Source organism: Somniosus microcephalus, chromosome 3 (assembly GCF_052327205.1).
Source record: "Somniosus microcephalus isolate GS21.2 chromosome 3, FLI_Smic_1.0, whole genome shotgun sequence".
Classification (NCBI taxonomy): domain Eukaryota; kingdom Metazoa; phylum Chordata; class Chondrichthyes; order Squaliformes; family Somniosidae; genus Somniosus; species Somniosus microcephalus.
The window spans coordinates 73,814,167-73,840,037 of record NC_140989.1 but is presented as its reverse complement, the minus strand read 5'-3'; the positions used below and the strand labels follow the sequence as shown (position 1 = coordinate 73,840,037).

Below are 25,871 nucleotides of genomic sequence, written 5' to 3'. Positions count from 1 at the left end.
ACCACAATCTGAAACCTTAGGCCCCGGCTTATCCCACACATCAAGCCAGGGGACCAACACTGGTTCAATAAGGAGTGTAGAAGAGCATGCCAGGAGCAGCACCAGGTATACCTAAAAATGAGGTGCCAAACTGGGGAAGCTGCAACACAGGACTACATGCATGCTAAAAAGCGGAAGCAGCATGCTATAGACAGAGCTAAGCGATCTCTCAATCAACGGATCAGCTCAAAGCTCTGCAGTCTTGCCACATCCAGTCATGAATGGTGGTGGACCATTAAACAAGTAATGGGAGAAGGGGGCTCCATGAATATCCCCATCCTCAATGATAGTGGAGCCCAGTATGTGAGTGCGAAAGACAAGGCTGCAGCGTTTGCATACATCTTCAGCCAGAAGTGCTGAGTGGATGATCCATATCGGCCTACTCCCGAGGTCCCCACCATCACAGAAGCCAGTCTTCAGCCAATTTGATTCACTCCACATGATATCAAGAAACAGCTGAGCGCACTGGATACAGCAAAGACTATGGGCCCGACAACATCACGGCTGTCGTGCTGAAGACTTGTGCTCCAGAACTAGCCACACCTCTAGCCAAGCTGTTCCAGTACAGCTACAACACTGGCATCCATATGACAATGTGGAAAACTGCCCAGGTATCTCCTGTCCACAAAAAGCAGGACAAATCCAATCCAGCCAATTACCGCCCCATCAGTCTACTCTCAATCATCAGCAAAGTGATGGAAGGTGTCATCAACAGTGCTATTAAGCAGCACTTACTCACCAGTAACCTGCTCACTGATGCCCAGTTTGGGTTCCGCCAAGACCACTCGGCTCCCGACCTCATTACAGCCTTGGTCCAAACTTGGCCCCAGGACATCGCTGCAGAAGTTCCTCAGGGCCGAGTCCTAGGCCCAACCATCTTCAGCTGCTTCATCAATGACCTTCCCTTCAACATAAGGTCAGAAATGGGGATGTTCGCTGATGACTGCACAGTGTTCAGCACCATTCACAACTCCTCAGATAATGAAGCAGTCCCTGCCCACATGCAACAAGACCTGGACAACGTTCAGGCTTGGGCTGATAAATGGCAGGTAACATTCGCGCCACAGAAATGCCAGGCAATGACTATCTCCAACAAGTGAGAGTGTAACCACCGCTCCTTGATATTCAATGGTTTCAGGCCTCTGGATTACTAGCCCAGTGACATTACCACAATGCCACAATTCACATGGTCCCACATCCTTCTTTCTGGAGGACATCGTGGCCCCCTGTGGGTAGAGGACCTCTCTTCCACTGTTGACCCCCTGCACAAAGCTGGAGTGCTGAGTGTGAGACACTAGGTGCCCTTTCTTTGGCTTGTTGAGCCATGTATTAGTGCTGAAGCATGTTTAACATTTTTTTGATGTGCAGAAGGTAGTTCAGCTTTAAGACTGCCATTATGAAATTATTATTTTTCAGAAGGTAGTTGAGCTCTAAGGGCTAAAGATTACCTATTTTTAAATGATTTTTATTTTATTTTAGAAGGCAGTTCCCCTTTAAGGGCTCGAGACTGCTTTCTAAAATGACACCCTAGCTTTAATAAAATATCTGCCTCACTCCAGGGAAGCTATGGCTATGCTACATTGGGCCTGCTGCTGAGCACACCACCTGAAGCAGCGCATTGCACGGTAGGCTGTGCGCTGCAATAATTTAAATCAGCAGGCCGAACCAAAATAACGATGCTGCCTGCGCTCTTTTTACGGGCACGAGTTAGCCTCGCCTCGTGTTGGCACTGTCCGTTTTCGGGCTTTATGGGATTTCTAGGACCACAACTATTGTATAAACTAGCATTCATTACATGCTATGAAAATTAACTAAGCAACAGTTTTATGCATGTTGTCCAATTTAATTTGGATGAGAATACTGTAATAATCAATACTTTCCATTACTATGAGTTTCTATTGTGTTCAAAATATGTCAAAGACACGGCAATACTTCTGCTTAACCATCATTGATCAACTGAATGTTCAGGTGGTAGATATAATGAAGTTTTAATCAGGAACAAATACGCATATCATTTTTTTGGTACTGGGAATTGTCTGGTTAATATCAGGGTTCAGATGATGTCGCATCCCCACAGCAAAGCTTTGGCAATTTATGTACATCCTCAAAACCATGAACTTAGATTTATGGCCTTTTATTCACTCTCTATCGTCCATTATTTTTTATTATACTATGGTCTCAATAAAATGAACACAATGTAATGACAGTTAAAAGTAGTGCTGAAATTACACTGATTGAAAATTGAGAGAGAGAGCTAATTGTGATGTCATTGTTGCAAAATAATACTGTCAAATGATTCACTGGAATTTACAATGAGAAAATTATTTTACAGTTGAGAAACAAAATTAGTGTTATTGAAAATATGTACAGTGCAATATATATTAAGATATTAATAGTAGATCATCACAAACAGTCAAAAAAACTTGGAATTGTATTCCCTTGATTTAAGAAGGTAGGGCAGTCATTTCATCAAGGTGTTTAAAATGATAGAGATTCAGTAGAGTAGATACAGAGAAAATATTTCCTTTTGTGGGGAATCCAGAACAAGAGGACATAATCTTAAAAATAGAGCTAGACCATTTAGGAGTGAAATTACAAAGTGCTTTTTCCACACAAAGAGTAGTGGAAATATGGGCCGAGATTTTGCGGGGGGTCAGCAGGCATGGTCGGTGGTGGGAAAGTGGTTCTTTTCCCCAGCGGGTTGGGGCCCCGCTGTGAACCCATCACCACGCAAATCTGTTGGAGATTTTTGAGGTTGTAACTAACAGAATAGATAAGGGGGAACCAGTGGATGTGGTGCATTTGAATTTTCAGAAGGCATTCGATAAGGTGCCACACAAGAGGTTATTAAACAAAATTAGGGCTCACGGGGTTGGGGGTAATGTACTAGCATGGACTAAGGATTGGTTAATGGATAGAAAACAGAGAGTAGGAATAAACGGGTCATTTTCAGGTTGGCAGACTAAATAGTGGGTACCGCAAGGATCAGTGCTTGGGCCTCAGCTATTCACAAGCTATATCAATGATTTAGATGAGGGGGCCAAATGTAATATATCCAAGTTTGCTGACGATACAAAGCTGGGTGGGAATGTAAGTTGTGAGGAGGATGCAAGGAGACTTCAAGTGGGTATAGACAGGCTAAGTGAGTGGGCAATGTTAAATCCGTGATTCTGAGAGTATGATGTCTTTCAATAACCACACGGATGCTGTAACTTAACAATAAACAGGTATTTACTGGAGGAGGGTAGTCTCAAGACTGGGGGTACAGAGGCATGCGCAAGGCTTATATACAGGTGTGGTCACTGCCGGTACTACAGTATACAGGAGCTGTAAAAGTAGTTCTGTCTTAAAGGTACATACACTACAGGCAAGAACATGGCAAATGGAATATAATGTGGAGAAATGTGAAGTTATCCACTTTGGTAGGAAAAATAGAAAAGCAAAGTATTCTCTAAATGGTGAGAGATTGGGAAATGTTGGTGTTCAGAGGGACCTGGGTGTCCTTGTACATGAATCACTGAAAGTTAACATGCAGGTACAGCAAGCAATTAGGAAAGCAAATCGTATGTTGGCCTTTATTACAAGAGGATTTGAGTATAAGAGTAAAGATGTCTTACTGCAATTATATAGGGCCCTGGTGAAATCACACCTGAAGTATATTCTGTATAGTTTTGGTCTCCTTACCTAAGGAAGGATATACCGGTCATAGAGGGAGTGCAATGAATGTTCACAGACCTGTTCCTGGGATGGGTGGGATTGTCCTATGAGGAGAGATTGAGTCGACTAGGCCTATGTTGTCTAGAGTTTAGAAGAATGAGAGGTGATCTCATTGAAACCTACAAAATTCTTACAGGCCTTGAAAGGGTGGATGCAGGGAGGATGTTTCCCCTGGCTGGGGAGTCTAGAACCAGGAGTCACAGTCTCAGAATAAGGGGTTGGCCATTTCAGACTGAGATGAGAAGAAATTTCTTCACTCAGTGGGTGGTGAATCTTTGGAATGCTCTACCCCAGAGGGCTGTGGAGACTCAGTCGTTGAGTATATTCAAAACAGGGATCGATAGATTTTTCAATATTAAGGGTATCAAGGGATATGGGGATACAGCAGGAAAGTGGAGATGAGGTAGAAGATCAGCCATGATCTTACTGAATGGCGGAGCAGGCTCGAAGGGCCAAATGGCCTATTCCTGCTCCTACTGAATGTTCCAGGGTACGCAACATTTAGGAAGGACAGACAAAAAGGCATAGGAGGTGGCTTGGCGCTGTTAATAAGGGATGAGATTGGTATGGTAGAGATAAAGGGGGAAAAATTCAGTTGGTAGCGCCACCCGATAACACCTTAAGAGGGCGCTAAGTGGAGCGCAAACCAACTAGCGGCCGGGTGCAGCACTGCCCACGCCTCCCGCAAAATTCAGCGGGAGGTTAGTGGTGGCGCTAACTGGTAGCGCTGTGCCGCTGGCGATGTCATTAGTGTGCGCAGCGCCCCGCTCACGCCCTGGCTGCGATCTTAAGGAGCACCCCATGATTTACCGCCAAACGCCATATCTGACAGGGTCAGGGGGGCGTACTTGCGGCCGGGGAGGTGCAATTTAAAGGCGAGGTGCGGGGCGGCCATTTTTGTTGCTGGCCGCCTGCCAGCACCTGCCTGTGCTCCTGTCCACGGCCTCTTGAACCCCCATAGCCCCCCCCCACCGCCGCGGAGTGCCGACTGTGCTCCAAAAGCCCGGCACTTCTCTTGGGTGCCGGGCTCTTTTGCCTGCACTCCTGATCCCCGGGGGCCCAGCTGGGCCCCAGGTCACGCTGCACATGGCCCCTCCCCTTTAAGAAGGGGAGGAAGGCCTGCAATACCGCAGCGCGACATGCTGCAGCGTGTGGCGCTGCGGTACGTAGCGCCACGATATTCACTTGCAACACCTCGAGGGATGCGGGGTGCCACCAGTAGCGCCCTGCTTCCCTCTTTGGACGCAACCACTCAATTTCTGGCATGGGGGCGCTAATTTTTCCGGCGCCCCGGCAAAGTTAGCGCCTCAATTAGGGCGCTACTCAATTTTTAGCCCAAAAGATCTTGGCTTGGCAGATCGTGATGCAGAACTGGAATCAGTTTGGGTGGAGCTAAGAAACAGCAAAGGGCGGAAAACATTGGTGGGAGTTGTGTATAGGCCACCAAACAGTAATGGCAATGTAGTGCACAGTATCAATCAAAAGATAAGTGGTGCATGTAACAAGGGCAATACGGTAATCATGGGGGACATTAATCTACATATGGACTGGGCAAATCAAATTACCACTAATGGTGTGGAGGACGAATTCTTGGAATGCATGCGAGATGGTTTCCTGGATCAGTATGCGGAGGAACCAACCAGGGAACAGGCTATTCTGGATCTGGCACTATGTAATGAGAAAGGGCTAATCATAATATGATTGAATTTTACATTAAGTTTGAGAGTGATGTAGTCCAATCTGAAACTAAGGTCTTCAATCTAAACAGAGGAAACTACAAGGGTATGAGGGACAAGTTGGCCATGGTAGATTGGGAGACTACACTAAAAGGTATGAAGGTGGACATACAATGGCTAACATTCAAGGAAATATGCATCATTTGCAACAAACATATATTCCTCTAGGGCATAAAAACCCAAAATGAAAAGTGATCCAACCATGGCTTAAAAAGAAATGAAAGCTAGTATTAAGTCAAAGGAGAAAGCTTATAAATTTGCCAGAAAAAGCGGTCAGCCAGAGGATTGGGACCTTTTTAGAAATCAGCAAAGGGGACCAAGAAATTGATAGGGGACCAAGAAATTGATAAAGAAAGGGAAAATGGATTGGAGCACAAACTAGCGAAAAATATAAAAACGGATTGTAAAAGCTTCTATAGGTATGTGAAAAGGAAAAGACTGGCAAATGTAAATGTAGGTCCTTTACAGTCAGACACAGGAGAATTTATAATGGGGAATGAGGAAATGGCAGAGAAATTAAATAAATACTTTGTTTCTATCTTTATGGAGGAAGACACAAAAAACCTCCCAGAAATACAAGAAAACCAAGGGTGTGACGAGAATGAGGAACTTAAAGAAATTATTAGTAAACAAACAGTACTCACAAAATTAATGGTACTAATGGGACTAGATGACCCACATCCTAGAGTTTTGAAAGAGGTGGCCTTTGGAATAGTGGACGCATTGGTTGTCATCTTCCAAAATTCTATAGATTCTGGAATAGTTCCTGCAGATTGGAAGATAGCAAATGTAACCCTGATATTTAAGAAAGGAGGGAGAGAGAAAACGGGGAACTACAGACCCGTTAGCCTCACATCAGTAGTTGGGAAAATGCTGGAATCTATTATAAAGGATGCAATAACTGGGCACTTAGAAACTAATAGTAACATTGGGCAGAGTCAACATGAATTTATGAAAGGGAAATCCTGTTTGAGAAACCTATTGGAGTTCTTTGAGGATGTAACTAGTGGAGTAGACAAAGGGGAACCAGTAGCTGTGGTGTATCTGAATTTTCAGAAGGCCTTCAATAAGGTCCCACACAAGAGGTTGGTGAACAAAATTAGGGCACATGGAATTGGTTAACAGACAGAAAACAAAGTAGTAGGGGTAACCGGGTCTTTTTCAGGATGGCAGGCTGTGACTAGTGGGGCACCGCAAGGATCGGTGCTTGGGCCCCAGCTATTCACAATCTATATCAATGATTTGGATGAGGGAACTAAATGTAACATTTCCAAATTTGCTGATGATACAAAGCTAGGTGGCAGTGTCAGTTGCGAAGAGGATGTGAAGAGGCTTCAAGGGGATCTCGACAGACTCTGAGTGGGCGAGAACATGGCAGATTGAATATAATGTGGATAAATGTGAAGTTATCCACTTTGGTAGAAAAAACAGAAAGGCAGAGTGTCATGAATCTTACCATTCATGTAGAAATGACTCATGAGATAACACTGGGCGGCCAGCTGGTGGCGCCGTCCAAGGAAAGTACAAATACTCGGGCGTGGGCCCAGCTTGCTCAGGACGTTTTTGTAACCAGGAACTAGTGATGTAACTAGAACTCATGGTTGTGAAACAGTTGATTAAAGCCTTGTTTTATACTCAAACCAAGTGCTTAGTAGTTTTCTTACGTCAATTTAATCAACTGTGTATCAGCTCCACACTCTGAGTGATTTCGGGAACGGCCAGCTACGACTTTGACTGTAGAAGGGAACTCTGATGTAGTAATCAATCCATCATGGACAAACTACTCCGACCTGCCCGTCTTGACCTGGACCCGAATTCACCTACAACTGCTATGGTATGGAAACTCTGGTATCGTACCTTCAGCAACTTCCTCAGGGTGGGTGGTGAGAATGTCCCTGATAAATTAGAGATGCTTGCCAATTATGTATCTCATGTGTTTGACTATATCGAAGACTGTGTAGACTATGACTCCGCTATCCTAATATTACAGCGACTATATGTTAAGGCCCCAAACAAAATTTTTGCTCGGCATCTACTGGCCACAACTCCCCGGGGAATCACTTGATGAATTCCTTCAAAAGCTTCGCAGGCTCAGCAAGGATTGTAATCTTAAAGCTGTCACAGCTGAGCAGTACCAGGAGGAATTAATTTGAGATTCCTTTATTAATGGGATTGCATCTCCCTTCATACGCCAGCGTCTGTTGGAGAATAAAACCCTTGAGTTACAGGCTGCCTATGACCAGGCATGTTCTCTGGACTTAGCAAAGAGGAATGCAGATACCTATCTTTTACCACATGCACGGGCTGCTGCTATCACTTTGTGTGACTCCTTCGATAGGCCGCGGGCGGAAGCCCTCACTGATGATGACTCCAACCTAGCTGATGCCAACCCTACCCTAGAAGCCTTCACTGATGATGACCCTGCCCAAACAGCATCTTGGCAATCTGGAAGGAAGTGTTTCTTCTGTGGAGGTGCTGCATTCCACTTTAGGAAATTTTGTCCTGCTCGTAATGCAACCTGCAAACATTGCAGTAAGAAAGGTCACTTTTCTAAGGTATGCCGGTCGAAAGCCCCCGTTAGTTTTGCAGCTACTATCTATAAAACTGCTCCTCCCCCAAGAGCCACTACTAAGGTTACAGCGGTCAAGGGTAAAACTGCTCCTCCTCCCATCACAGCCGTTTTTCTCCAAAGCCTGTCCCATGCAGCCACGAAGGTTTTGGTAAATGGACACATTGAGTGCACTAATCGACTCATGCAGCTCTGACAGCTTCCTTAGTGAGCAGGCTGTCAGCAAGTTAAAACTGCGTATTTACCCCTCGGACAGGGAAATTGCAATGGCTCTGATGACACTGACCACCAACTCTTCCGGCTTTTGTCTTGTCGACCTTATTCTCAATGGCCGCACTTATTTCTCCACTCGACTCGGGGTGCTCAAAAACCTGTGCAGTGATGTTTCTGGAAATCCTGTCCAAGGAGCACAACACAAAAGACTCACTTTCGAGTTTGGAGGGTCAAAGCCGGAGCACGGTGGCATAGTGGTTAGCACTGTTGCCTCACAGCGCCAGGGACCCGGGTTCAAATCCGGCCTCGGGTGACTGTGCAAACTCCACACAGACATTCTCCCCGTGTTTGCGTGGGTTTTCTCCGGGTGCTCCGGTTTCCTCCCACAGTCCAAAGATGTGCAGGTTAGGTTGATTGGCCATGATAAAAATTGGCCCTTAGTGTTAGGGGGGATTAAATACGTGGGGTAACGGGGTTAGGGTTTGTGTGGGATAGCTGTCGGTGTAGGGACCGGGTGCTAGGGTTTGGATGATCAGCCATGATCTCGTTGAATGGTGGAGCAGGCTCGAAGGGCCGAATGGCCTACTCCTGCTCCTATCTTCTATGTTTCTATGTTACTATTTCCAAAGTACCGTTTTGTGTGCTTTCGGCGGCTTCACTCGACAAGCCCTCCTTGTTTGCCAATCTTTCCCCCTGATGTAAGCCCAGAGTCACTAAATCACGACGTTTCAGCCAAGATGATCTATCCTTTATCGAGGCAGAGATCTCTCGCCTTCTAGCCGACGGTATCATTGAGCCATGTTCATCTTCCTGGCGGGCTCAAGTCGTCATTGTTAAAAATCCTCTGAAGCAACACAAGAAATGTCTTTGCATTGATTACTCGCAAACTATTAATCAGTATACCGACCTGGGTGCCTACCCACTACCACGCATCGATGACATGGTCAATAACCTTGCCAACTACAAGGTATTTTCAACTTTTGACTTAAAGAGCGCATACCACCAAGTACCGTTAAAGGGCTCTGACAAAAGGTATACGGCCTTTGAGGCCAGCGGTCGGCTTTACCAGTTTTGTCGCCTTCCATTTGGGGTCACCAATGGGTGGCCGTCTTTCAACGGGCAATGGATAGCCTAGTCAAACAGGAGAACTTAACAGACACCTTTCCATATCTGGGTTGACGTAAAGAAAACTACAAGGCACTTGGTCAGAGTATTAAACAAGGCTTTAATCGACTGTTTCACAACATGGAAGTCTAGTTATCCTTCACTAGTTCCAGTTTACAAAATGTCCCTGAGCAAGCTGAGCCCTTGCCCGAGTATTTATACTCTCCCTGGACAGCGCCACCTGCAGGCCGGCCAGTATATTTCATAAGTCCTTTCTACATAAATGGCACGATTTGTGTCATTCTTCCCACCTGAAAGATTGGAAGTCCAGCGGCTTCTTTCTACCGAATTAGGCGGACTAAGAATAGACACAGCTGCTTGGATCTCCGTCGGTGGCTGGAAGGCATATCTCCTCGGACTGTGTTTTGGTCCCTGGGTCGCTTAGTTCGTACCAGCGGGCTGGTAGAGTCCGTGTCGCCTTGATCGACCTGACGGGTACTGGGGAAATCGTGGCTCCAGGTACGGGCACCCACAGGCGCAGAGCTGGCTTCACCCTGCCCAGTAGTCGGGACTGACCGGCGTCCTGGCTTCGGGTGGCCATCCCGCGGGGAGCGCTCTGTTCCCCGGGTTGATCCGGCGGAATAGCTGGCAGATCCCTTGACGTCCCGGGTAGGACGTCATCCTCAGAGGAGCGCAGGGTATCGGCATCATTGATACAGGTTCCACCCTCGATTGGGACTGGTTGGGCAGGGAGCCAGATCCCAGAGTGACACTGCCTCCAGAAATTTCATGATGTTTTCCGTCGTCGCAACTTAACCTTAAATGAGTCCAAATCTGTGAAATCAGTACCAGTCAACATCCTTGGTTACTGGGTGGGCAATGGTGTCATCAAACCGGATCCGGAGCGACTTTGTCCGCTTCAGGAGCTCCCTCCTCCTACGAATCTCGGCGCTCTTCGTCGGGCCCTCGGCATGTTCGCCTATTATGCGAAGTGGATACCCCATTTTTCCGACAAGATCCAGCCCCTGCTTCACGCTAAGTAATTTCCATTGTAGGCAACGGCTATTTCAGCTTTCAACCTCCTCAAGCGACAGCTGGAAAAAGCCACGCTTCGTTCCATCGATGAAAATCTCCCTTTCGTGGTCGAGTGCGATGCATCGGATGCAGCGATCTCGGCTACCTTGAATCAAGGTGCTCAACCCGTTGCATTTTTGTCCAGAACATTGCAGGGTAGCGAGCTCCATTATCCTCCTGTCGAGAAGGAGGCTACGGCTGTCATCGAAGCAGTACGTAAATGGAGTCATTTTCTCGCTCGTCGCCATTTCACGCTTATAACCGATCAGCGCTCAGTGGCCTTTATGCTGGATAACCGGAAACGCACTAAGATCAAGAATAACAAAATACAGCTCTGCAGGATGGAATTGGCCGCCTTTGCTACACCATACATTATCGACCCATCTAAGAGTATATGGCCCCAGATATCCTCACGCGTGCATTCTACTCTATGTCAACTTCGACACTTGCGGATCTTCATACTGACTTATGCCATTCTGGCGTTACCCGTATGTTGCACTTTATGCGATCTAAAAATCTCCCATTTTCTACGGAAGACGTGAAAAGAACATGCTCCACTTGTAGAATTTGCGCAGAATTAAAACCGTAATTCTTCCGTCCGTCGGATGGCTCGCTCATACACGCTATACAGCGACTCAGCATTGACTTTAAAGGGTCATTGCCTTGCTCAACATGAAACACCTACTTGCTTACTATGGTGGACGAATATTCACGTTTTCCCTTTGCTTTCCCCTGTCCCAATATGCTTACTTCCACAGTAATCAAATGCCTTGATCAGGTTTTTTCCCTTTGCGGTACGGCCAATTTCATCCACTCTGATCGGGGTCCCTCCTTCATGTCAAGCGAACTCAAAAGTTATCTTTCCCAACGGGGAATCGCCACAAGTACAACTACACCGTATCATCCCATCGGTAACGGACAGGTTGAGAGATACAACGCTATCATTTGGAATGCTGTTCGTCTTGCACGGAGGTCACGCAACCTACCAGACCAGCAGTGGGAAACTGTGCTCCCTGGCGTGTTGCATTCCATGAGGGCTGCTCTTTCTACATCCACCAACGTTACTCCTCACAAACGATTCTTCGGGTTCCAGCGTCGCTCCACTCATGGGACGTCCCTACCATCATGGTTGGCAGCTCTCGGCCCCGTGCTGCTCCGAAGATTAGTTTGATCTTCCAAGAATTATCCCGATCCTCCAAGAGTGATCCCCTTGTCAACGAGGTGGAACTAACAGACATTAATCCCACATACGTGTATGTGCGGTACCCTGATGGCCGGGATTCCACCGTTTCACTCCGAGATCTGGCTCCCTGTCCAACCGGTCCCACGGACCCCAGCGATAGAGGGATCCATATTAATGATGCCGATACTCTGCGCTCCTTTGAGGATGACACCCTACCCGGGACATCAAGGGATCTGCCGGCTACTCCGCCGAATCAACTCGGGGAGCAGAGCGCTCCCCACGGGATGGCCACCCGAAGCCAGGACGTCGGACAAACCTCAGCTACCAAGCAAGATGAAGCCAGCACTGCGCCTGTGGGGACCCGCACCCGGAGTCACGATCTCCCCAGTTCCCCTCAGGTTGATCAAGGCGACATGGGCCCTTGTCAACCTACCTGTACGAACCAAGCGACCCAGGGACCAAGACACAGTCCGAGGAGACGTGCCTTCCAGCCACAAACAGAAGTCGAAACGACTGCGGCTCTTCGTGGTCCACTAGAAGGAAGTCGTCGGACTTCCAAATCTTTCAGGCGGGAAGAATGTCATGAATCTTACCATTCATGTAGAAATGACTCATGAGATAACACTGGGCGGCCAGCTGGTGGCGCCGTCCACGGAAAGTATAAATACTCGGGCGTGGGCCCAGCTTGCTCAGGACGTTTTTGTAACCAGGAACTAGTGATGTAACTAGAACTCATGGTTGTGAAACAGTTGATTAAAACCTTGTTTTATACTCCAACCAAGTGCTTAGTAGTTTTCTTACGTCACAGAGTATTTCCAAAATGGTGAAAGATTGGGGAATGCAGGTGCTCAAAAGGACCTGGGTGTCCTTGTACATGCGTCACTGAAAGTGAATGTGCAGGTGCAGCAAGCCATTAGGAAGGCAAATGGTATGCTGGCCTTCATTACAAGAGGATTTGAGTACAAGAGTAAAGAAGTCTTACTCCAATTGTAAAGGGCCTTGGTGAGGCCACACCTGGAGTACTGTGTACAATTTTGGTCTCCTTACCTAAGGAAGGATATACTTGCCATAGAGGAAGTGCAACGAAGGTTCATGAGATTGATTCCTGGGATGGCGGGACTGTCGTACGAGAAGAGATTGAGTAAACTAGGCCTGTATTCGCTTGAATTCAGAAGAATGAGAGGGGATCTCATTGAAGCATACAAAATTATTACAGGGCTTGATAGGATGGATGCTGGGAGAATGTTTCCCTTAGCTAGGGAGTCTAGAACCAGGGGCCACAGCCTCAAGATAAAAGGGTAGGGCATTCAGGATTGAGATGAGAAGAAATTTCTTCACAGAGGGTGGTGAATCTTTGGAATTCTCTACCCCAGAGGGCTGTGGAGGCTCAGTCATTGGGTATATTCAAAACAGAAGTCGATAGATATCTGACGAGTAAGGGCATCAAAGGATATGGCGATAGGGCCGGTGAATGGAGTTGAGGCAGAAGATCAGCCATTATCTTATTGAATGGCAGAGCAGGCTCGAGGGGCCGAATGGCCTACTCCTGCTCCTATTTCTTATGTTCTTATGTTCAATGCCGGGTCTGTCAGACCCAACACACAGCAGCGGCGGACCCAATTCAGGTAATTATGACCTTGTTTAAAAATCATTAAGAATACATTTCAGCTCACCTTTTGATTTTACATGCTCACCCATGGGGTCCACGCTGGTCGTGGACCACGTCTATCAAGCTGAGGCAGGGGTTCAGTGGCTACTTAATCAGCTGTAGAGTTGACAGCTTCAAATGTAAAGTAAAAGCTCCCACATACAGAGATATCTTCGCTCAGCCACAAGCTGTTCCTCACTGCATTTCCACAACAGATTCAACATTCTGCAAGTCTTTACACAAGTCTCCATCCAGTCTGACCTCATCATCTCTCTCACCATTGACAGATCACTTCTGTCATCTCAACTTCACCTGCCATCTATTTCATCGGCATGGGTGCCCTTTATACTCTTACCTTGGTCCTCAAAATCTCACTACAATCAACCCCAACACCAGCAACACCAGGTACACCAGCAGCATCAACAACACCACCAACCTTCTCCACAACTGATGCTGCACAGGACATCAGCACCCGACCACAATGCTGCCCAGGAGGCCAGGGATGGCCTCACCATGGCCAGATTTACTTCACTTGACACTGTACACCTTGGCTGCCACATGATGCGACTGGTTGGCACCAACCCACACCAACACTATAAAGCATCCCTACAATGCCCAAGCCATTTCTTTCACACTCATGACCATTGCAGGGGGTACCGTTAAGTCTCACCGTTCACTGCAAGTCTCACCGTTCACTGCAACTCACTAAGCCACTTCCAAAGGTGCACACAAATCTGTCCAAGAACGCAAAGTGTTGAAAATCATGGTTTCAATGTTTGACAGCACATTAACAGAAACTTTACATGAATATTTCATAAAACACCAAGTGCCTACCCTTGTGTGTTGTTAGTTGGCATGATTGCATTAGGATGAGGGTGAGTGTGAGGGGTGGCTAGTGAGATGGGGATGTGATAATATAGATAGAGAGGGATGGGTGGAGGTCCACGGTAAGTTGGTGTGAATAAGGATGTGCAGGAGTAGGGTAGGGAAGGCAGTGTGATGGGGATGTGTTGAGAGGCACAGCAGGATGAGGTTGAGAGTGGCTTTGTACTAACGTTTTGTGATCTACTGAGATCATTGAAACATTTTTGGCACTGCACCCAAGTCATCCTGACCACATCCCTGCTTGTGCCCTCCTCTGCAATGTGCAACCAGGCTGTATTGATCTCCTGGGGAGGTCTCCTCCACCCATGGGAAGGGAAGAAAACCTCCCTGCGTGCTGTGACTCCCTCCATAAGCATATGGTGGGAGTCATGGGAGAGCCTGCATGAGCCCTCTGCCTTTGTGCAGTGATTGTCAGTGTTTGCAGCACCTCAATGCCATAGAACAGACAGCACAAATGTGGCCATGGTCCCTTTAAGGAAACCAGCTGATGACGTGTCATCAAATGATGTCACCAGACCCACTTCCTCTAATTGGCCAGGAAATGTGCTGGGCGGCCTTAACAAGCCCCATCAAGGGAAATTCATTTTCCAGAGTGGAATGGAGCCAGCAGCGGGGTCAGGACCAGCCACTGACTTTGCCTGCCACGGACCCGCCGAGGTTAGTAAAATCCCAGCCCTGAAATTCGCTCCTCCAAAAAGCTGTGGATATTGTGTCAATTTAAATGATCTAGTTTGAGATTGATAGATTTATGTTGGGTAAGGATATGGAGCAAAGAACTGAGGTACAGATCAGTCATGATCTAATTGAATGGTGGATAGGCTCGAGGGACTGAATGGCCTACTACTGTTCCTATGTCCCTAAAAGGCTATATCACTTCTGTTTAAGTACACTTGTGATTTGGTTTCATTCAGCAAGGTTGAGGTTGCATGGAAAAATTGATGGAATTGTAGGATGTGATCGCCATCATTGGAAAAAACAGAATGTGACAGTATTGAGTCACCATAAGCCAATGGCCCTCACTATAAACAAGCAGAAATGCAGACTGTGAACTCCAAAACATTGGTAAAAATCCCCAGATGCCGGTGTAATAAGAATGGAACTTGACTTATTGGTCTAGATTTCACTTGTGGCAGGGTTTCTACTCGAAGTGCACTGGGTCAGGACTCCCAGCTGCTTGTGTGCTCTCTGCTTTGATCCAGATGAATTTCCAAGGATAAGGCTGATTTAAATAATGTTGGCTCCCAATGATATTAGTGCTCTCTTTTAGGAGCTCACTTCTGAGGAAGAAAAATAGCTGCCGATCCTGCCGTAGCATAGTGTTGTTGGCAATGCCCGTCTGAGGGGAATAAACATAACTTTTTAAATAATTATTTAACGGCTTTTGCAATTACTCTGATTGACTGTACTCGGCAATCTAGATCTTTCTTTTCTTACCACCCCCTGACGTCCAGCTTCGCGACAATGGATAGGCAAATGGAATCAACATCCACTATCACTTCCAGTGGAAAGGCCTGGAAGTGGTGACAGATGTCAAGGAACAGGTAAAATGGCACCTTACCACAATTTCTACTCAGTCCATCCTTGAATCTGTCCTAAAATGGGTGTACATTCAATGGAAAATCTTGGCCATCCAGTCACTGTGGAGCAATAACTCCAGTTGCTTGTAAAAGAAGTACACCATTCTTTGCTTCTGTGATGACAGTAACACAATTTGAGGATATGATTGCAGCCACCATGGGAAAAGATATCCTCTGTGGACTCGGTATAATATAAACATTTTTACCAGGGCATTTACAATTTTGCTACACCCTAGTGCATATAGGAAATCTTACCCACATATTATTTTGGCTAGGTTATTTGAGATGGATAGAGATGATAGGATTAGAACGCATGGTAGGGCCAACAGACCCTGCACCTATCATTTACAGGGAATAATGCAGAAACAGGTTGAGAGAGAAAAAGATCTACGTGTTATTGTGCACAGATCACTGAAGGTCCATGACCAATACACAGAGAAAATGTAGCGAAAGCTAACTGGTTCTATTAGTACAATCCAATAACCTATCAGTACAAATCAAAGTACACCATTCTGGCATTATGTTGGTTAGACCACATCTGGAGAATTGTGCCGGGTTTTGGTCCCCGCACATGGTGCGTGATATAGTTGCTTTGGAAAAGGTCCAGTGGAGAGCTACGAGAATGATTCCTAGCTTAAAGAACCGTTGCTACTCAGATAGGCTTAGGACCATATACTTTAGAGCAGTGTGGACTTAGAGGCGACATGATAGAGGTCTATAAAATAATGAAAAGGCAGAATAGCGTGCCTATTGATAGATTATTCCCGTTTAACAGATTGGAGAGGACCAGGGGATACGAATATAAATGACACAAGAGTAGGAATAGACTGAACATTAGGCGGTTCTTCTTTTCCCCAGAGAGTAAGGAAAATGTTGCCGGCTGGTGCGATGGGTGCCGACTCGCTGCATGCCTTCAAGAGGGTGCTGGATCAGTCTTAACTGGGACAGAGATCGCATTATATAAAAGGTAAGTGGTTTTACAGATAACACATGGTCCATGTGATCCCCCGGACTGGTTTTGATCAGCTGAGGGCGTTGGAGAGGAATTATCCAGAGTATTGTTTCCCTTATCGGCCCTGGATTTTTCTCCGTTTTGTTGCTGTTCCCCATCATGGCTGCGGCGTGCTAGGAAGCATATAGTCGTGATGGCCCAGTCATCATGAGTGTGGGGCAGGCTTAATGGACAAGCTAGTGTTTTCCTACCTGTCAATTTTGTATTTTCGTATATAAAATCCATAGGTAAAGAGTTAGGTCATGTTGTATCTATGCTTTAATACATTCAATCAAGCATGTAGATACATCGAATTAAATCAGAGTCAGGCAGACAGGCTTATAACTGTGATCTTTACTTTATTGGTAAAATGTTGAATTGGCACTTCTCTGAGTTTAGTGTCAGTCCACTTTCCATTAGTCTGGTCATGACAGCGTGCAGGCGTCTATCGTGCGTTTCCTGGTCGTGTGCATGCACGATAATGTCGTCTGAGATGTTTTCAACACCCTCTATTCCAGCTAAGGCATTAGCTATCTCGTGCTGATATTGCTCACTAGCTGAAGATACACCGAATATCAGCCTCTTGTACCTGTATACTCCGTTATGTACTGCAAACGTTGTGATTTCTCGTGACTCGGGTCAGTTCTAGCTGGTGATAACCCCATTTCAGGTCCAGCTTACTAAACACCGTCGAGCCGTTCATACCTTGGAGTATCTCATCAACGGTGGGGATTGGATATCGTTCCCTCACTATTGCCTGGTTCGCTCATCTCATGTCTAGGCATAACCTTACATCCTTATCCGCTTTTGGTACAATAACCACAGGATTTACCCATGGGGTGGGACCAGTTACAGGTTCGATAATGTCCATGTCCCTCAATTGTTTTATTTTGGCCTCTACTGCCCCGCTTAAGTTAAATGGTATACGCCTGAGTGGCTGGGCCACAGGCTTCACTTGTGGGGCGATATACAAACTGATCTGTTTTGTGTTCAGCCTTCCTACTCCCTGGAACACCTTTGGATACCGCTATTTTAGTAGCTGTCTTACATCTACCACAGCTGAGACATCTGCACCTATTTTTAAAACTCCCAGTTTCATGGCTGTCTCCCTTCCTAGCACCGGCTCTCCATGGCCTTTAACCACAATGAACTCTGCCTGCTCAGTTCTCTTACCTATTGTAATCCCACATATGAATATAACTTTAACTGACAGTGGTCGGCTAGAAGCATAAGAGAATAACTTTCTCTGTCTTAGGGACATGTGACTGACACTTAATGTGTTCTGACTTTAATCCTTCCCATGTATTCTCATCTATCACATTATTAGTTGCACCCGAATCCATTAACATTCTCAGGTTTACTCCCCCCACACAAAAGGTAAGTCTCCGTCACGTTATTTCCAGTAACAGCAAATGCAAAGTCATTTTGTTCCTCTACATTGTTCACACTGTGTTTCTTTGTACCCTTTGTGCTGCATACTTTGGAGAAATGATCCTTTCCCTTATGACACGTCTGTCCGCGTGCTGGGCATTTCGGATCTCTGCCCATGTGGTCTGTGTGTCCGCATCTGTAACATTTCCTTTCGTTCCTATCGCCATTTCCCTTTGGTTTCCCTGTCGAGCTTTTCGCATAATACCCTCTTTTCCGTGTAACACGACGAACAGTATCTGTCTCCACCTTCTCTGTACATGACATGGCTGACATCTGCTCCTCGACGTTTTCACATAGTGAGGCCAATTGTAATGTGCGTGCGAGCATTAGACCATGCCCTTCCTCTAGCAATTTCCTCCGCACATAGGCTGACGTGCACCTACTCAGGATAGCGTCTCTTATTTGGTTTTCCGCATCCCCCCCAAAAGCACAGTCTTTAGCAGCCTGCCGCAAGTGAGTAGCAAATTGTTGCACAGTCTCACCTGCCTTCTGGGACAACTTATGAAAAGTCTGTCTAGCAAATGCTGCATTGACCTGGGGCACGAAGTAGTGATTCAAAGCACTAACCGCCACCGTGTAGTCTGCTGGTTCTCCTGTGTCCGGTAGTCAAAAAGATATCCTGGACATCTGGTCCTGCTAGGTGTAGAAGTAGAGCTCTTCTCCTCTGCTTTGTGGCAGCTGTAGAGGTATCGTCGATAATGAGTCCTTTGCCGTCGGCATAAAGCTCAAAAGACGTTAACCACCTCGTCCATCTTGAACCCAACGTGGCTGGCTCGGCGAAACATGCAAAATTTTGAATGCCGGTCTTCTCCATCCTAGCTAACTAAAACTTGGCAACTACCTATTTAAAATGATTCCTTTCGTTATCCTCATCGCCAATGTTGTATCTATGCTTTAATATGTTCAATCAAGCATGTAGATACGTCGAATTAAATCAGAGTCAAGCAGACAGGCTTATAACTGTGATCTTTACTTTATTGGTAAAATGGCTGACTGCAGCTTTCCCGGGTAATTCCCACAATGCATTGCACATTACATTACCGTATTAACTGGTGTTAAACTTGCACATTACATTACCGTATTGACTGGTGTCAAACTCGCAATCAATACACTACAGGTCATATACCAGGAAGTATTTCTTTTTGCAGAAAGTCATCACTCTGAAACAGACTACCAAAACATGCTGTGGACATGGCTTTATTACAGTCCTTTAAAATGAATTTGACAAGTTCCTTTTTCATTTATTTTCATTTACATAATGTAAGAAGCTGGGATGATGATGAGGACTGGACTATTAGTCTCCTGGAGCACTGCCTGATTGCATTTTAGATAGAAACATAGAAGATAGGAGCAGGAGTAGGCCATTCGGCCCCTCGAGCCTGTTCCACCATTTAATGAGATCATGGCTGATCATCCAAATTCAGTACCCTGTCCCTGCTTTCTCCCCCTATCCCTTGATCCCTTTAGCCTCAAGAAATATATCTAACTCCTTCTTGAATATATTTAATGAATTGGCCTCAACTGCCTTCTGCGGTAGATAATTCCACAGGTTCACCACTCTCTGGGTGAAGAAATTCCTAATAAGGCTTACCCCTTATCCTTAGACTGTGACCCCTGGTTCTGGACTCCCCTGCCATTGGGAACATCCTTCTTGCATCTAGTCTGTTTAGTCCTGTTAGAATTTTATAAGTTTCAATGAGATCCCCTCTCATTCTTCTAAACTCCAGCGAATATAAGCCTAATCGACCCAATCTCTCTTCATACGTCATTCCTGCCATCCCAGGTATCAGCCTGGTGAATCTTTGCTGCACTCCCTCCATGGCAAGAACATCCTTCCTCAGATAAGGCGACCAAAACTGCACACAACTCAAGGTGTGGTCTCATCAAGGCCCTGTACAACAGCAGCAAGACATCCTTGCTCCGGTACTCGAATCCTCTCACTATGAAGGCCAACATACCATTTGCCTTCTTAACCGCCTGCTGCACCTGCATGCTTACCTTCAACGACTGGTGCACAAGGACACCCAGGTCTCGTTGCACTTCCCCTTTTCCCAATCTATTGCCATTAAGATAATAATCTGTCTTCCTGTTTTGGCCACCGAAGTAGATAACCTCACATTTATCCACATTATACTGCATCTGCCCAATCACCCAACCTGTCCAAATCATACTGGAGCTTCTCTGCATCCTCCTCACAGCACACACGCCCACCCAGCTTTGTGTCGTCTGCAAACTTGGAGATATTACATCTAGTTCCCTCGTCTAGATCATAAATATATATTGTGAATAGCTGGGGTCCTAGCACCAATCCCTGAGGTACCCCACTAGTCACAGCCTGCCACTCGGAAAAAGACCCGTTTATTCCAACTCTTTGCTTCCTGTCTGCCAATCAGTTCTCTATCCAAGTCAGTACCTTATCCCCAATCCCATGTGCCTTAACTTTACACGCTAATCTCTTATGCGGGACCTTATCGAAAGCCTTCTGAAAGTCCAAATACACCACATCCACTGGTTCTCCCTTATCTATTCTACCAGTTACATCCTCAAAAAATTCCAGTAGATTAGTTAAACATGATTTACCTTTTGTAAATCCATGTTGACTTTGTCCGATCCGGTCACTGTTTTCCAAGTGCTCTGCTATTACATCTTTTATAATGGACTCCAGCATTTTCCCCACTACCGATGTCAGGCTTACCGGTCTATAATTCCCCGTTTTCTCTCTACCACCTTTTTTTAAATAGTGGGGTTACTTTAGCTATCCTCCAATCCATGGGAACTGTGCCAGAGTCCATAAAATTTTGGAAGATGACCAGCAATGCATCTACTATTTCTAGGGCCACTTCCTTAAGTACCCTAGGATGTAAATTATCAGACCCTGGGGATTTATCGGTCTTCAATCCCGTCAATTTCCCTAACACCATTTCCCAACAAATACCGATTTCATTCAATTCCTCCCTCTCATTAGACCCTATGTTCCCTGACATCTCTGGGAGGTTATTTGTGTCCTCCTTTGTGAAGACAGAGCCAAAGTATGTATTTAATTGGTCTGCCATTTCTTTGTTCCCCATTATAAATTCCCCTGATTCTGACTGCAAGGGACCTACGCTTGACTTCACCAATCTTTTTCTCTTTGCCTATCTATAGAAGCTTTTACAGTCAGTTTTTATGTTCCCTACAAGCTTACTCTCATACTCTATTTTCCCGCTCTTAATTAATCCCTTTGTCCTCCTTTGCTGAATCCTAAACTGCTCCCAATTCTCAGGTTTGCTGCTTTTTCTGGCCAAATTATATGTGCTCTCCTTGGATCTTATGCTATCCCTAATTTCCCTTTTTAGCCACGGTTGAGTCACCTTCTTTGTTTTATTTTTATGCCAAACTTTTGGGGTCTGAATGGAGTGGACTTTATGGGCCTGAAGATCTTTTCCTGTTCTTTTTACATGTTAATAGGTCATAAATAAGGTCCTAGTTAGCGTATATCTTACCAGACATACCTGATCACTCCAATTACTACATGTGGTATAATCAATGACAAATCACATAAAATGTATGAGAGGTTGATCAGTGACTGACCAACCACAATGGAAGATCTGAATTATGGTACAATATGATATCATCACATACGAAAGGATTTATCCACCTTTCACAGCAATTAAATAAACCTCGTCAGTGGTAAAGAAGAAAACTGCAAACAGGAATAATGCACTTCAGAGGAAAAATAGAAAACATTTTCAAAAACATTACTTAAGTGAAAAAGAAAGATATTTAATCACTTATTTGTGTCATGCCATTTTTCTTTGCACAAATCTTGCTAATGAATTTTGATTTACAAACTGTATTAGTGATATCTAGTGTTAGAAAGATAACACTATACATCAAGGACAGTTACTGTTTCGTTTTGTAACGTACACATAATATGGCAATAACATTGCAGTGTGGAGCATTCTTACAAATATCTTGCATCCTGATAGTGTGTGTGACATTTATTACCTAATGCAATCCACCCCACTAGGTGTTATCTTTTAAATAAATTACCTATATATTGGCCATCCACAACAATTGTTCCCTCAGCCTGAGTTCTTGTAGCAGTTATATGGTGCCACTGGTTATCATTATATGTTTGTCCTTTATCATTAGTAGGAGTAACTGCAACAGCAGAGCCCTGTCAAAATACAATAGAAGTATGCTTCTTTAGATAAGGGTCAAATAAACTGACATACAATATTGCTTAACCCATTAAACATGCAACATAAAGTTGCAAAGAAAACGTTCATAACATTTACCATAGACATGGGAGCGGGCCTTTGGCATAGCAGTAAGCATCCCCGCCGCTGGGCCAGAAGGTGTAGGGGTTCGAACCCCGCTCCAGACAGTCCCGGCAAGTGGAGTCGGAGCTCCGGCTCTAAATTCTGGGTTGACATCCAGCGGGATACTTGCGTCCATGGGTGCGGGTGGCCCCCCACCTCGTATGGGTTGTGGGAGCCCGTAAAACCCTCCCGCCATAGGACTAACCACCCTAATGGCTGGTATGAAGATGGTTATGGCCACGGAAGGAGCGTTAACGCAGCCAGAAATCCTTCCACCACTTCATACAGTTCCCCAAAGGGAACAGTGTGAAGACACATACGATGACGACCATAGACATGAAAAATATCCAGTGCAATACCATAGTTAAACAACAAATGGACCCAACACACACACAAGTTACACAAATTGTTTAAATGTGGAATCGCATGGGACCTGTGTGGCAATTATTTATACAAATGGGTAAGTAATTTTAGAGCAGTTTGCGGTGGCTAGAACTGCCTCCTTCTTTCTACCAACATATGTTATGTCAGCCCTTTGTACTTTCACAGAGTGGGGTAATCTCTAGCGACCTATTTGTTATTTATAAAGTCTATCAGGTAGGCAAGAAAATTGGAGCCTGCAGTGACAGGATTGAATCTTCCTGGGAGGGAGGATATCTCAAGGTAGATTTCCTGGGTTTAGTGCCCAAATAATATCTAAAAAATGGATGCAAAGTACAGGAAAAATGGGCGATATTCATTTTTCCTCATCTGTGCTTCAATAGCACTGCACCCAAATTTTCTCAGTGGCTTTTCTGCTAGCTATGCTTGACTTTGCTCAAAGAGGACACAAAAATGTAGATTACATCCAGCTATATGTCAGATGGCTCTACACACAGATTTCTTATAAATAGCTTTATGTGGAGATCAGGGGCAGGCTGCTACCATGATATCTAACAGGTATGTCCAGCACCTGGTGCTAGCCAGTATCAAGGCAGTTGAAGCAGCAGGATATGCTAACCACCAGCATTACACTAAATTGTTCAGTTTGCACTCAAATGCTGTGTTTGTTTTGTGTGAGCCGGTCACTTGCTTCACACATCTGTGACCAACACATTGGCAGACAATGCAGGTGATCCCTATGTTAGCCTGGGAGAAAGCAGGGGCCAAAAAAGTTGGGTATGCTGGTAACCTTGACTGCCACTAACAGTACTGTCCCTATGGTGCAGGTACCTCCATACTGACCTGGAGCCTACAGAGCCAGTTTATATGGTAACTGCGAGGTAGGTGTGCCAGAGCCAGTAAATAAAATTGGTGGCATAACGGCAGGTGCTGTGAGTTTGGCTCTGATGCTAGCTGATATCTCTGACATGCTTTTTTGTCATCTAGTCACACTTAAAAGCATTAAATACAGTGATTGGGGTGCTTTCAAAGCAAAGCTCATCAGTAACTAATAAAATCTTGCAACAAGGCACTGCACTTGGTGTAGATCCAGTTAGATGTAGGGGTGCACCGTGAGGTGGAATGGGTATTGGTATTGTGGGAGATACTTTACAGATTAAACATTTTAAAAGAATGTTCCTGTTTAGCAGAACACTTGGAAATAGTTTCTACAAAGCCAGTTTCCCCATGATATTGGTAAGAATCATTGTTACTTTTATAATTATATAGATTCCCGCCATTGTCTGGTCCAGAAAACGTGAAAATACATGAAATATTAGCTGCAAAAGCAATCAACTTAATGAACTTAAAATTTCCTGTACAATTGTAAGTAATAATTTAATGCACTTTAACTTACCTGTACAATTAAGTTTCATACATCAAAACACCTTTATATTGGATGAAAACTTAAAAATATTAAAATTCCATCAGAAATTGGTTGCTACTGATATTTAAACCCCTGTCTTTTATGCTAGCTGGAAGTCCACTAAACATTCGATACATCAACAGGCTTGCTAAAGGCCATCATTTGCATCTGCAATGCATAATTAATGAGGCTTTCACTCAAAAGTGGCAGGAGTGAATTACACAGGCATAGAGCCCAAATGGAAATAAGCTTGTGTGTATTTTCACAAGGCACTGGACAGAAGCGCTCGTTGCTCAATTTCCTGGCCCCCATCACCTGAGTTGCCAATCAGAAAACCTCTACTACGATGTTAATATAGCTGTTCTCTTCTAAAGGTAAACTTACTTTAAATAAATATATTTTAATATAATTCTTATTAAATATAATTAGGTCTTAATTACTATTTGAAACATGGCCATATTGACACACAATTAAACCTGGAAAGAAACAGTTTGAGAGGTCCTGATAGGTGTGCTTTAACATTAGAGGTTTATATTGTAATGTTAAATAGGCTCTGAGAATATACCAATTACAATAATGAAAAAGGTGTTTCGAACATAACTACCCAGGAATTAGCACCTGCTCAACAGCAAACACACCCTTAAATAGTTAACTTGGAAGTTTATTCCATAGATAGTACTTCCACTTCATGCTGTATCTCTTTACTCTACAATTCAATTATACTTGTTTCTCACTCTGGTCAATTCAGTGAAGAATGATCTTTAAGAATAAATACTTGAGATGTGTTGCAATGCATAAATCCAAAATTACAACAACAAATTTGGGCAAGAGTAATCCATAGGATAGTTAGAGTCCAATTAAAATAACTAAATGCATGACAGCTCTGGACATATATTTTCAATTTAACTAATATTCACTGTGCAGAAAAGAGCTTTGATTTTGTGCAGCACATCTTCTGTGCGATACTACTTCTGGAAAGCACCCGAGTGTAACAGGTTTACAGCTACAGCATTAGCATATGGTGATGGTTCTAATCACAATGTACTTATCTAGGCCTAGAAATTCGTGTTGGGCACAAAAGTTGCCGGAGTTAACGGCTGCTGAAAATGGTTGCAACGTTAACTAAACTAAATTCGTCTGGGGGGGGGCTGGAAATTGGCGGTGCAGCGCTTACCTTCCATGCAACGTCGTCCTGGAGGCATCCGATCCGATGTTTGTGTGGAGTTTGAGCTTCGCACAGCCTCTGGAAGTGAGGCTGTGGAGCTCACAAGGAATTGTGGGCAATCAAAAGGGCTGTGAATTAAAGGGGCCTCTGACTGCCCTCAGAAGTAATACAAATTAAAATGCAGTGAAACAATGCAGTTTTCAGCCACTTCTGCCTTTCAAAAAAGAAATTTACATTAAAAAGTCCCAAATGTGAATATTCAGCTCTTAAACCTGAATTCCCTTCCTAACCTCAAAAAATGGGAAAACTGTTTCAGCACTAACACAAATGGTTCAGCAAACTAGGGAGGGGTCACCCAGGGTCTCGCACGCAGCACTCCAGCTTTGTGCAGGGGGTCAACACTGCAAGACAGGTCCTCTACACACAGGGGCCAGGAGACCCTCCAAAAA

At 44.9% G+C, this 25,871-nt stretch overlaps 1 protein-coding gene across 7 annotated transcripts in view; it reads right to left on the bottom strand.

The window, feature by feature from the left end:
- Window positions 1-25,871, bottom strand: part of ush2a (Usher syndrome 2A (autosomal recessive, mild)) — a 1,396,947-nt gene that overhangs the window by 886,932 nt on the left and 484,144 nt on the right. For all 7 annotated transcript variants that reach the window (XM_085981146.1, XM_085981156.1, XM_085981149.1 and 4 more), the window contains one exon: window positions 22,200-22,326. In XM_085981146.1, the coding sequence (XP_085837272.1) occupies window positions 22,200-22,326 (127 nt within the window). The remainder of the gene's footprint in view (window positions 1-22,199; window positions 22,327-25,871) is intronic.